The sequence below is a fragment of the Hibiscus syriacus genome, unplaced genomic scaffold (assembly GCF_006381635.1).
Source record: "Hibiscus syriacus cultivar Baekdansim isolate YM2019G1 unplaced genomic scaffold, ASM638163v2 tig00110270_pilon, whole genome shotgun sequence".
NCBI lineage: Eukaryota > Viridiplantae > Streptophyta > Magnoliopsida > Malvales > Malvaceae > Hibiscus > Hibiscus syriacus.
Genome location: NW_024062656.1, coordinates 1,287,322 through 1,301,487, shown reverse-complemented (window position 1 = coordinate 1,301,487; position 14,166 = coordinate 1,287,322). Strand labels below are relative to the sequence as shown.

General features: G+C 36.1%; 1 protein-coding gene across 1 annotated transcript; it reads left to right on the top strand.

Annotated features, from left to right (window-relative positions):
• Positions 1 to 1,064: 1,064 nt before the first annotated feature.
• LOC120115704 (cysteine-tryptophan domain-containing zinc finger protein 3-like) lies at positions 1,065 to 9,601 on the top strand. Its single transcript, XM_039136331.1, is given in 12 exon segments — positions 1,065 to 1,310; positions 2,884 to 2,956; positions 3,047 to 3,174; positions 3,301 to 3,666; positions 3,745 to 4,771; positions 4,774 to 5,002; positions 5,229 to 5,590; positions 5,685 to 7,564; positions 7,672 to 7,829; positions 7,964 to 8,124; positions 8,566 to 8,726; positions 9,169 to 9,601. Coding segments are annotated over 12 exon segments (4,851 nt in total). The 5' UTR covers positions 1,065 to 1,217; the 3' UTR covers positions 9,382 to 9,601.
• The last annotated feature ends 4,565 nt before the right edge of the window (positions 9,602 to 14,166 follow it).

Here is a 14,166-nt window from a genome sequence, read left to right as displayed (position 1 = left end):
CTAATTTTGCCCCAATTCAAGTATAAATATAATTTTATTTATTTATTTGAAATGGAATAAGTAAATTTATTTGAAAAAAAAGGAAAAATGAAATTAATTTAGGTAAAATATATAAATGATCCCCTGACTATATGATGTTACTTTGTTGGGTTCCTTAACTATTAAAAGTTACAAAATAGTCCTTCACTATAAGAAATTATTTTATTGAGTCCACTATTAAAATTTACAAAATGATCACCCTATTATTCATATGTTCAAAACTTACAATTTTCTGTTAAAAAATTGATAATCTTCTAAGTTGGACCTTAACATCTTAGCTGAGATATAATAAAATATGATCTCAAAAATCATTTGAGTTGTATTTTGTGGATCTACTCTCCATTTACATTATTTTGTTGAGCTAGTACTTGAAACATTATGTCGCAGAAGCCAATGCTTGAAAGCAACAATGATGCCAATAAACATAATTAAAATATGATTTTATCATATCCTAGTTAGCATATTAATACTCAACTTAAACGACCATCAAATTTTTAACAAAAAAAGGACAATTTTGGAACATATGAATTGTTGAGTAACCATTTTGTAACTTTTAATAGTCGAATGACAACAAAAAAAAGTCCTATAGATAAGGGATCATTTTATAACTGTTAATAGTTAGAAGACTTAAACAATAAACCCTATAGTTGAGAGACCCTATGTCTAATTTACCCGATTAATTAACAGTACGTATAAAAAAATACTAACCCCAAACAAGAGACCCACAAGAACCACAACAGCTCTCTCTCCGCAGTTTTGTTCAGAAGAAAAAGCGTAAACAAATTTCCGGAACCCCAAAAGAGGGAAGAAAAAGACAACTCGGCACCGCCACGCGGAACGAGATAATTCGGCGGCACTCGTCGTTCGATTCCATTCTTCATCATCTCATCATCTATTATCCCTGATAGTGAGTTTATACAAAGAAAAACCAATTGAAATAATAATCGATAATTTTTTTTTATTAATATGATTGATTAAAAACGGATTTCTCCCTTTAATTTGGTAGGATCCAAGGCGGTTTTCGGAGTTTATCGTTGTGGGTTTTTTTAGTTTTCAGAATATTTTTTTTTTCCTTTCATAAAAAAATATTTTTGGTGATGTTGGATTTTCGGGAAGGAGGGGTGAGGGGCTAAGGTTTTGGTGGGTTATGATTAGGGTTTTTGCGTGTGGGTTTGGAGATGGATGGAAATTCTGAGCCTGAAGAAGGAGAAGCTTGCTATTACAGAGATGCTGACGATAACATTAACCCCGATACCGCTTTCTCTTACCTTGTAAGGGTATTTTTGTTATTTTCAAAATGAACATTCTATTGATTTTACATCCGTCTTTATGTTTTAAACTTTGGATTATGCTTTAGTTGATGCAATTTGGGTCTTTTGATTGGAATTATGCTGAATTATAAGTTGGATTAAGCATTTAAGCCACTTTGTAGGCAATGCAGTTCTATCAAGCTTTATTGCTAGGAATGGTTTAATCTTGGGTTTATTAGACATGAAGGGGAAATTAAATAATTTCTAACTAGAATAGCTTCTGGCTCTTATTATGAATTAGAATCACACGAGGGTTTAAGAATGTGGTGTTTGACCATGGATTCACCTAAGTATTGAAGTAGACTATAGAGGATGAGATCATATGGTTATTTTCAAACTTGGTAGACACAATTGTTATCTTGATATACTTTTGAAGGCAACAACATCGTTTTGATTGGTTAACTTTTCATCAGTATGAATGTGAGAGAACTAGCAGAATATATTTTAAAGCCCCATTTTGTGTCTTTGTTCAGTTTTGTATTTTGTTATGCTATGTGATGGCATTAAAATGTCTTGCGCTCAGCAACAATTTGGTGCATGATAAAACTGCTTTGCGTGGATAATCTTTTGAAACTTCCTCAACATTTAGAATTTTTATTTGATGATAGTTTTTGTTTGAATGCACGATGTGATTAATTTTATCCGTTCTCTTAATTTATTTGATCTAATTCATATTTGCAATATTAAGTCATAATTAGTTTCATACGTTATTATTGAGTTCCTTAAAAGAATGGAGTTTGAGATGATAGTAATAGTTGGCTTCTTGTGCCCATTTTAATTGAATATGGTAAATATATAAGCTTCATGTGCCACTTTGTAGGCAATGCAGTTCTATTAAGTGTTGTTGGAAGGAACGGCTAATTGAAATTATGATTAATATTGGGTTTATTAGACATAAGGGGTAATAAAACTACTAACTAGAATAAGCTGTGCTTCATATGATTTAGAAATTTAGAATCTTACTAGGCTTTAGGTTTTGTGGTGTTGGATCATTGTTTTACCGAAGTGTTGAAGTCAACTTTTTGAGGATGAGATGTTATGTTCTTTGCGGACTTAGTATACAGTTTTTTGACATGCTTTTGTAGATAAATGCTTGGTTTAGCAAGGTGAAGTTTTCATCTCTAGGAATGTAATAGAACTAGAAGAATATGTTTTAATGCCCCGTTGGTGTCTTTGTTCACTTTTCTAGTTAGTTATGCAATGGGATAGTGTTAGAATGTTGTCCTGTTTCTCAGCAACAATTTGATGCATGATAAAATTTTATGTCTGAATGATCTTAAAACTTCACGTTCAGAATTTTTTAGGCTGATGATGGTGTTTGTTTGAATGCTAAATGTGATTTAACTTTATTAATTCTCTTAATTTATTCGTTGTAATTCATATTTGCAATATTAAGCCAATATTTCAAGGTTGGACTTTGAGACGATACTAATACTTGTGCCCATTTGTAATTCAATATATATCAGCTTTAACATACAGTTTTCAACGTTCTCTGTGTTATTCCACTAGTAATGTGAGATTTCATTTCTTAAAGGATGAGAAGATTAAAAACGTTTTGGGTCATTTTCGGAAAGAGTTTGAAGGTGGTGTTTCTGCAGAAACCTTGGGTAAGTTCTTGAACAAAGTTGTACAAACTTAAAATACTATTGCAAGGCTGATGTTTGAAGATGATGATGAAGACTAAAATTTCTTAACAGGTGCAAAATTTGGTGGGTATGGCTCATTTTTACCTACCTATGAACGTTCTCCTTCAAGATTATCACATCAAAAGACACCACAGGGGAACTCCAGCACACAAAGATCTACAAACAATTTATCCATGGCGGTATATGATCACTATCCCCATTCTATATTTGATAATTTTTTTTGGAAGATGATGTACCTACCTGTTGCCTAGACAGCTTCTGAAATTCTTGCTTAATTGGTTGCTGTTGATTCTGGTACGATACAGGTTGCATTCCAGAATTCAAAAGCTCCTCCAAGTGCACCCCTAACTTTGGGACCTGGGAATGCTTCCTGTTCAAGTGGAAATATTGCAGCTAAACATGATTCTCATTTGTCTTTTAATCATGTTGCTGGGAAGTCTGCCTTAAAGGATGTGAGTTTTAACAGAGCTGAGATTCCCACTGATCAGAAGACACTGAAGGTCCGAATTAAGGTGGGATCTGATAACAAAGTTCAAAAGAACTCTGCAATCTATAGTGGCCTTGGGCTTGATGATTCTCCATCTTCGTCGTTGGGGAACAGTCCTGATGAAAGTGGAGCAGTTACGGCTTCACCAGGAGCTACAAATGAATCACCTACTAAAATTCTTCAGGTAGAGGTTCTGTTGGTTGTTTAATATGTCTGTGTATGAACTAAGAAGGGCGTGTTAATGTTTTATGCTTTTATACAGGTTATGACTTCCTTCCATGTCCCTGGTGGTGTACTCATATCTCCTCTTAATGGCAGCCTGCTACGCTTATTAAGGAAGGAGAAGGAAGGACCTTCTAGAGAAATTACAACTATTCCCATGCTTAAGGGATGTCGAGGAAATTCTTCTGGGTTAATAGATGAGTCCATTTTGGGTAATGGAAAAGAACCCAGTGAGAAGAAAACAAAAATTTTAATTGCGAAAAGCAAAAAGGTGCTGGAATCGAAGCATGGAAATTGCGTGAAGGTTGAGAATGATAAGCAGTTGCTCATAAGAAAGAAGTCGGAAAACAAGATTGCAGGAGGGAAGGAGTCGCTGGCTAATGACTTGAAACACGCATCTCTATCTAATTCAGTGAGCGTTGCTGGCGCTGTGGATGGCACACCTAGTGTATGCGACATTTCTGTGGATGCCAATCAGGATGGATCAAGAGGTGGATTATTTTCCTCTGATTCATCAAAGAAGGATTTGGAGTCAATATCTGGAAGGAATAGATCTAGTGGCAAGAAGAAAAAACAGGATATTCAGCGCTGTTCAGTTGAAAAGGCTCGGGAACAGAGTGTACTAAGTTCTGATAAGAATGCTTCACTTGACCTTGTGGATTATGGTGGCAGTAAATGCAACCAGAATACTGCCCCTTTAAAGCGTAAGGAATATTCAAAAGCAAAGGTTGGTCAAGAAGCTACGTTTCATGAGAATGAAATAACTATTCCCCCTGAAAACACATTGTTCGTGGGAAAAAAGTCAAAAGGTAGTGAAAATGCTGGGCGAATTTCTGCTGATTCAATGAAGGAAAGTTTGAGACTTGATGTGGGTGCAACACCTAAAGATACCACCAGATCTAGTCAGAGTTTTTCTTCAGGTAAAAGTAAGATGCATAAGTTGAAGTTGCTGAAGGATAAGGTCCGAGATAATCATAGAGATGCATTTGACACCAATTTCAAAAAAAACTTGACAAAATGGATTCATCAACAAGGCTTGTTCACAGTAGGCCAAAAGAAATTTTTAGCGACAGAACAGTTGACAACCAGCTGTTGGGAGTGGATGCCCCTGGCGTGGTTCTTCATCTCACCGATAAGACACTTGCCTCGCAGACAACAGAATTGACAGCAGCTGCTCCTGTTCTCATAGAAGAAAACTGGGTTCAGTGTGATCGTTGTCACAAGTGGCGACTTTTGCCTTTTGATACTAGACCTGAACAACTCCCTGAGAAGTGGTTGTGTAGCATGCTTAACTGGCTGTAAGTTCCTAAGATGTGCATGAAATAACGATTTTGTTGTGAATGCTTTTCCCTTTGTTTGAGTACACCCCATGTGCATTTATCTGCTAGTGCACCTGATGCTTTTTGATGTGTAAATAAGTAGAAATGCATGGTGACATTCATAGATGCGTTGTGTATTTCTGTGAGCTGTGAACATGTTCTTGTAATTTTACTTCTGCTGATTTTTGTTGAAATTTTTGTATAGGCCTGGAATGAACCGGTGCGACATTAGTGAAGATGAAACAACGAAAGCTCTCAATGCATTGTACCAGATACCGGTTGCTGAGAATCAAAATAACCCAACCTTGTCAGCTCATCTTCAGCATCTTGATCAGAAAAACTCTAGTTTCAATTCTCAGGTATCATCAATTCAAAGCAAGAACCGTGGCACAAAAGAATTGTGCAAAGCGAGTAAAGGTGGCCTGAGCCAGATGTCAAAAACTAAAAAGAACCAGCAGCAAGAATCTTTGAAAAATAGGTTCTTAAAGAACATGACCCAGGTTCCTATTGAATCAAATCTCACAAAGAAAACAAGCTTTCAGCAAAATGAAAAGAATCCAGTTGCAGGTTTAATCCATTTGAGAGCCTAAATTATACTATCGGTTGAACTTTTATATTGAGAGACTAGTTGTTTATTTTTTGGGCATTTGTTTGATTGTAGGAGTGACCAAGCAAGCAAAGATGAAAAACAAGAGGGAGTCTGGTCTGTATCCGAATGAAGGTTCAAAGAAAGCCAAAACAGAAGTTGTATACACCACTGATAAATGCCAGAGTTCTAGCTTGGACATCAGAACAGTGGGCCTTAACACAAGCACTGCTTTGCGAACTCAAGCAAATGGAAAAGCTATACAGAATTATGAGTACTTCAATTCTGGCGATGTAAAGCATGATTTGAAAGAAAGATCAGTAGTTTCTGTTAAGAAAGTTGTGGATCAAACTCAGGCCTCATCTGATGGTATGCCATTAGACATGAAAATAAATGATAAAATGGCTCCTGTGAAGAAAAGGAAATTGGAAGACCGGGAGGACTGTCAAAACGGGCACAAGTTATATATGAAGGAAGAAAGTAGTGAGAGTGGCTTTAGGAATGGAAAGAAATCACGAGTTTCAAAGATTGAGGGGAAGCAGTCCCTTCGAAATGATGGTAATGGCACATTAAACAGGAAAAGCATGGATCCTTTGATTGGTGGCACTGAAGAAGTCAGAAGCATTGATAGGAACCAACAACTTAGAAAACAGAAGAAAAAGTCCTCTTCCCAAAAAACTTTGGATGGCCTTGATTCTTTGAGAAGGGATTCTGAAACTGGACAAATTTTGAAGGCTGCAATGTCTAGCTCTTCAAAGGTTTCTGGTTCTCATAACACAAGATTAAACTTTGAAGAAGCAAGGGGTTCACCAGTCGAGTCAGTTTCTTCGTCTCCCATGAGGACCTCATATCCTGGAAAGTTTGCATTGAACAAAGGGGAGGAGCATTCAGGGAAGAATGCTGCTGCTAATACTGACATTCCTCCAAGTGGCAATTCTGGTAGATGTTGGGATGGAGAAGGTACTGTTGAGCATGTTCAATCTGTTCCAGAAATGAAAGAGAAAGTGTCAAGTGATTTTAATTCTAAATCACATAAATATTCTACCGTGGATTGTCAAAATAGGGATTCTGTTTGCAAAATTAGTATTAAAACAAAACCTTCTAGATTGGGGAATAGCCATTTGGGCAATGGTGATAGACGTTTTGCAGAAAATGGACAGCATGCTCTAGAACAGCCCCATGGTGAGGATAGAGTGAACAGGGAATGCCTGGTCAATGCGTTTTCTCAGGAATCTGACAAGGGTTCACAGATAAAGAACAGTGAAAGTTCTGCTGCAGATAAGATGAAGGTTGATCCAGCAGATCAACAGGAAGATTTGTTTTCTAGAAAGAACATGAAGTATCAGTCACATGTTGGTCCCAAGGGTCATGGATGTCTTCAAGAAACAGTTTCTGAATGCAAACTCAATTTGGCAAAACCTAACATGGGTGAGAAGAACTATGTTGTAAGGAGGGACCCTTCAGGATATTGGTCAAGTGGCAGTAGGAAAGAAGCCCGATCAAATAAAAAGCATGATGTTGACTCAAAATCTGTTGCTGCATGCAGCACAAAGGGGAAGAATGCCCCTGAGAAAAACCTGATCCGGGATATTGATGGTCAAACTAAAGTAATGCAAGTGGAGACAAGAAGTGGATTCTCAAAATCATCTTTGCATTGCAAAGTCGAAAGTCAGCAAGAAATAAAGGGCTATCTAACAGCACTAGAAGCTGAACAGGGAGTTGTTTCTGATGGGTTTTCAGTTAATGGCTCTTGTAATGTTAATTCGTCTGAGGCTGAGGCTATAAAACTTCCTGGAAAAGATGGCAACAAGAATGGATCTAACCACAGTTCGGGGAAACACATACGTGACTTGCGTATGGCTCACAGTCCAGTAAGAGAAAACTCGTCTAACCAGACGGCAAATAATGCCCTGAATGATGCTGAGAATCTTAGAAATTATGCTGATCGTCTTAAGGTTCGTTTTCTGATTTTTTTCCCTGACACATGAATGCCACTTTCTCAAAGTTATTTGATAAGGTTTTTCTTATTCCAACTGTTTACTACCATTTCATCGTCTTTCAGAGTTCTGGTTTTGCTTTTGAAAGCAATGAGATTTACTTCAAAGCTGCTCTTAAGTTTCTTGGTGTTGCTGCCTATCTAGAGAGTAACAATAGTGAGATTGGTAGACATGGTGACACAAACGACATGCAAATTTATAGCACTGCCATAGAACTTTGCGAGTACGTAAATGTTTCAGAAGTGATGGGAAACTGTTTTTTCTTTGTGAACTTCATTGGATTTGTCTGTTTATATTTACATTAGGAGCGGTTATGAATTCTTTATCTTGCTCAATTCTGACTTCTCAAGTTCACAGAATGTGTGCCCAAGAATTTGAAAAAAGTGGAGAAATGGCTGCTGCTGCTTTGGCCTATAAATGCATGCATGTAGCATACATGAGGGTTGTTTACTGCAAAGATTCTACTAGCTGCCGTGACCGGAATGAGTGGCAAGCAACACTTCAGATGGTTCCCCAAGGTTAGTAGCTAGGATTGTTTTTCTGTGTGATTATTTGCACTTTTGGTGCCACTTGATAATATCTACTTTTGAAGTTTGAATCATTGGCAATAATTATGTTCGTGTCATATTCTAGCGAATGGCATTTCTTATTCCTTGTGTAGTTTAATTAGAAGATTCACCTAACTGTATAGCTTGATAAAGCAAACTACAGCAAGACCAGGGCTTTGGTTTTATATTTAAGGGCAATCAGCAATGCTTGTTTTGCTGTTTTAGGTTCCATTGAAGCTGCAACGAGTGAATATTTCCTGATGTGGCTAGAGCTCTAATTCTTGTTATATGTCATGCTTTAGTGGGTCTAACATAAAATATACTGTAGCAGATTATTTTTCTCTCTAAAAGGACTTTTTTGGGGGGTTAAGATGGAACCTTAGTTTTTCTGTTTTGGATGTCTTCTTCCAGGTGAATCTCCATCATCTTCTGCATCAGATGTAGATAATAACTTAAATAATCAACAAACCGTGGAAAAGGCTCCATTAGCTAAGGGTTTAGTTTCACATGTTGGCGGGGCCCACGTCATTGATGCTAGAAACTGCCCAAGTTTTGTTCGGCTGCTAGACTTTGTAAGTTGATTCAGATTGCCATTTTTTCCTTCTCTTTCTTGCTTTTTTTTTTGTTTAAATCAGTTAGTTTATATGTTTTATTAGGCAGTGATTTACACCGAGTATTTACTTTAGTAATTATTAGAAACTGTCTATATGCAATGCTTTGCTCCTCGAATGGTCCTACTTCTTAGGTAGACGAGCTACTGTGCACAAACCCTTAAGTAGTTTTGAGGTATTTAGACTTGGATATATGTGATTGTGGTGGAAATAAGACGATAATTTGAATGAAGTGCCAAAAAGGATAATGGGTATATAAGCCTAATACGGTGGATTTTTCTGTTTTCCTTTCTGATTGTCAAGCTCCGGTTTAGGATGGAAAATGAAAATCTGTCAATGTCATGTAAAGCCTAATAAGGTGGTTCAAGTGGGGTAAATGCATTAATAAGTTCCTGTTCTGCAGACACAGGCAATAGCTTTTGCTATGGAGGCTACAAGAAAATCCCAAAACGCTTTTACAGCCGCAAAGGCATCCCTGGAAAAAACACACAACACCGAGTGGATTATTTCTGTTAAAAAGGTGATGGATTTCAACTTCCAGGATGTGGACGGCTTTGTATGTTTGGTTCTGCAGGCTATGGAGGCCATTAGTCGTTCGGGTGTAGGCGGTGCTTGAGAATAAGTTACCATGTATATGCTGTCTTTTTTCGGTTTGAAGGGGAAAAAGATGCCTGCTTAGACCTCATTTTGAAACAACCAGAGACTCCGGTGCATGTTGCCTCTCTGTACATGTGTACAAAGTGAGACTAATCTGCAAAATTTTGATAATGTATATTTCTTATTTTTTTCACCTTGTTGACATTTTTAAGCACGGTAACCCTTAAGTTTTGTGGATGATGGGAATTCTAGCTTTATTTGGGAAATTCCATATAGTATTTTTTTGCTCCATCTATTTTGGGGCCCCCAGGGAAAAAGAATACATAGAGATGATTAGGCAACCATTTTGAGGAAATTCCATGTACTGTTGATGGATGACTTCTATCAATTTATGCATCATTCTTCTCTTTATAATTTTGGAATGGTAAATGATAATTCTTTTTGCAAGTTCCTTTGTATTTTTAGATGACATATGTTACAACACTCAAGATATAATATGTCACATTATCTAACACTCAAGATGATATAATATATTACATCATTTAAGATAATGATGTGATATTTGTCACATCACTTAATAATATTTTTAGAGTAACATCATCAAAGAAAATGGTATTATATGTGCTATGTAAACGTTATATTTTAAAATGTTATATCAACAATATACATTGATTATTAGTTAATTAACATTTTTCATTCAATATGAATAAAAATAAAAATATATGAAACATCTCATTAAGAATCTCCTCCTCTTAACTTGATATTGTCGAGTAAAATCACGGCAATGAAAGGAGAAAATCACGACAATGAAGGGAGAAAAAAGTGAATAAAGAAAAGAGTGTTGGATGATGCAATTCATTAAAAAATAACGGGAACAATAACATCTTACAAACCAATACATCAAAGATCATTACAAAACAGAGAGTAAAATCGAAGCTAACGTTGTAGAAAAAAAAGGGAATCGAGAGCCTATAGTATACACTGTCAACTCCCTCAAACCAGTGTAGCAACTCCAGCCATCCTAATGCAAAGGCTATTATGAATACAGCAATTCCAAACTGTTAGCCTCTAGAAGCCCTTGTGCATCCAACATCTACCGCAGTATGATACGCTCAGCTTCGCCAGGAACTCCAAACCCTTCTTGCTTTATAATTCCAATTTGTGAATTCCTTACTATGCCATTCTAATAACGTCGTGAGCTCCTTCAATAATGCTCCCATCACGAACTACTGACCAGTTCTCCCTATCCAAATTTGCTAGAAATATACAGCCTGAAATCATTTGTAGGGCAGAAAATTCGGACTCAGAGCAAGAAGTGAATTGTTCAACTCTGTCAAATAACCTTCCTCAGGATATACTCCCCAAAAGCAGAGACAGTCACGTGACGAGCCTTTCTGTCTACGGGACAGATAAGCAGCTTTACGACAAGCCTCACTTAAGCCTCACTGCATTTTACTTGTATCTACCTACCACGTCAATTACATGATTGCCTACTTTGCTAACATATTGCTACAGTATCCCGAGTCCTGGATGTGAATTTAACTGAGATGTTCCCTCGAATGAAAATACTCGAAATTGCTCTTGAATAATTTTAACATTATATCTATTTGTTGCTAAAAGTGATGTAATTTCCACCCAATCTCTTCGAAAAAAATACAAACTACATGAATAGTTACTAAATAGATATAGTGACGAAATATCTGTAGTGACAGAAATCTGCTTGTCGTAAAAATATTCTTTTTAAGAGAACAACTGATCTTTAAATAGTTTAAGAGATAAATTTCAGCCATAAATATACTATTTATGATAAGAATGATCTTTGCAAACACATTATAGCATGGAAGTTTTATCCATACTAAATGATTGTCAGTATAGACATCCAAAAAAAACTAAGGTTCCATCTCAACTACAATAGAGTTTTTAGAGAGAAAAATAAACTGTTACAGTATATTTTATGCTAGACACAGTAAAGCATGACATGCAGCAAAAATTAGAGCTCTAGCCACATCAGGAAATATCCACTCGTTGCAGCTTCAATGGGACCTAAACCAGCGAAACAAGCATTGCTGATTGCCCTTTAATATAAAATGAAGCCTTGGTAATAACCTTCTCGCTGTAGTTTGCTTTATCAAGTTATTCAGTTAGATGAATCTTCTAATTAAACTTGACAAGGAATAAGAAATGGTATTCGCTAGAAGATTAACGGTTGTTACTGTTGATTGACCAATTTATAATAAATGGACAACGTTAATTAGGGCTGTAAATGAGACGAGACAGATCGCGAGCTACTCAAGATCAACTCGGTCAAGGCTCTATAAATACTCGGATCGAATGGACTTGACTCGAATTCTTAACGAGCCGAAACGAGCTACTTGATACTCGACTCGAAAAGCTCGTGAGCAGCTCGAAAATATATATATTAAGAATTTATTTTTTTAAAAATAAATTATTAATAATATTAACATTTATGTGTTGATTTTTTATAAAAGAAATACAATAAGACTTTCATGTATTTAAAGTTCAGGTTCGAGTTTGAGTTTGAGGCTTCATTCTATTTAAGTTTAAGAATTTTTTCATCTTCTTTTCGAGCTGCTCACGAGCTTCTGTTCGGGATTTTAAGTTCGAGTCGAGCTTAAAAATTTTAAACTTGCGAGTTTTCGAGTCGAACTCAATTTCAGAGTTTTCGAGTCGATTCGAGCTCAGCAATACTCGAGCTCGACTTGGCTCGTTTACACCCCTAACGTTAATGACTACTTTGTAACAAATCAATAACGTTAGTGACCAATTTGTAACTTTTGAAACTTCAGTGTATAAAACGAAAACTTACTCAAACATTAATAATCATTTGTATAGTTTACCCTTAAATTTATAATATATATGACTATATGTATGTATGTATGTATTGGAGACTCGTATTTGTTCGAGTACGAGCCAAGATGGATGGAGGTCGCTCCTAACTGAGCCCACCTTTACTGACATTGACAAAAAGTTTAATCAGAATATGCAATGTTTTTCATGCTCGAGACCAAAGTAAAAGAATGAAAAAAGGGACAAAAAATGTAGAAAATTATACGAGTTTTTTTCTAAAGAAAATAAATGCGTGCACCAAATGTCGAAGTCATATATTTGTACGAGCATGAGCCAAGTCAGATGGTGGGTGGGCCCTTCTTAGATGGATGCACCTTTGTTGATGTGATAACATGTTCAATCAAAATTTACAATGTTTGCCCTTTTTGAGACCAAAGTGAAAGGAAGGAAAAAAAAGGGACAAAAATATATATAAAAAAACTACACAAATTTTATCCAAAAATATAACGTCTCAAAATTCGGATTAGTAATTTCAGATTGATAATCGGATAACTTTTGTGATTTATGAAAAAAAAAATATTATTTTTGGAATTCTAAAGTGAGAAAATATTTCTATAATATTTTAAAACGATTTTGAATATTAAAACTGATTTTTAATAAATTTAATTGAATTATTTTAAAATTCAGATTCAGTGACTAAATTGAATTGGAATCAAATATCAAAATCTACGAAACAATAATACCAAGACTACTTATTTTTCCCTCCATTTTCTTCATCTTTGCCGTGAGCTTCCTTTCGAATTCCGAATTCCCCTTGGAATTCATTTCATTCCAACTCATTTTAATTGTCTTTTCATTCATTAATCAAGATTTGTTATAACTAGTTTCTTCTTCTTTTCGTTGTTCATCCAAACACAATTTGTTATCCTCTCTTCTTCCCTTGTGGCCGAAAATCTTCTTCTCCAAATCCTCTCAATCCTTCGTTAAATTTTGTTTCAATTTCTTCAAGATTCATCTTTGATTTCCATCTTAACTTCATTCTTCTTCTTGCTAGTTTCCCTTCTTGCATTCTTGGTGATTTCCATTTCTTCTCCAATTTCCAGCAAGGTATTTCTTTATCCTTGGCTCCTTTGAGCTTCATTGATTAAAAGATCCGTAGTATAAGTGATCATAAAGGCGCATTACACAGGAAAAGCATGGATCATTTGATTGGTGGCACTGAAGAAGTCAGAAGAATGGAAGTTCTGGCAAGCGTCAATGCGTTATCTGACGAGGGTTCCCAGATAAAGAACAGTGAAAGTTCTGCTGAAGATAAGATGAAGGTTAATGATCCAGCGGATGAACAGAAAGATTTGTGTTCAAGAAAGAACATGAAGTATCAGTCAGATGTTGATCCTAAGGGTCAAAATAAAGTAATGCAAGTGGAGACAATAAGTAGAATCTCAAAATCATCTTTGCATTGTGAAGTCGAAAGTCAGCAAGAAATAAAGGGCCATCTAACAGCACCAGAAGCTGAACAGGGAGTTGTTTCTCACGGGTTTTCAGTTAAAGGCTCTTGTAATGTTGATTCGTCTGAGGCTCTAAAACTTCCTGGAAAAGCTGGCAGCAAGAATGGATCTAACCACAGTTCGGGGAAACACATACCTGACTTGCGTATGGCTCACTGTCATGTAAGAGAAAACTCCTCTAACCAGACAGAAAATATTGCCCTGAATGATGCTGAGAAGCTTAGATATTATGCTGATCGTCTTAAGGTTCGTTTACTGATTTTTTTCCCTAACACATAGTACGCCAGTTTCTCAAAGTTATTTGATAAGGTTTTTCTTATTCTAACTGTTTACTACCATTTCATTGTCTTTCAGAGTTCTGGTTTTGCTTTTGAAAGTAATGAGATATACTTCACAGCTGCTCTCAAGTTTCTTGGTGTTGCTGCCTGTCTAGAGAGTAACAATAGTGAGAGTGGTACACATGGCGACAAAAACCACATGCAGATATA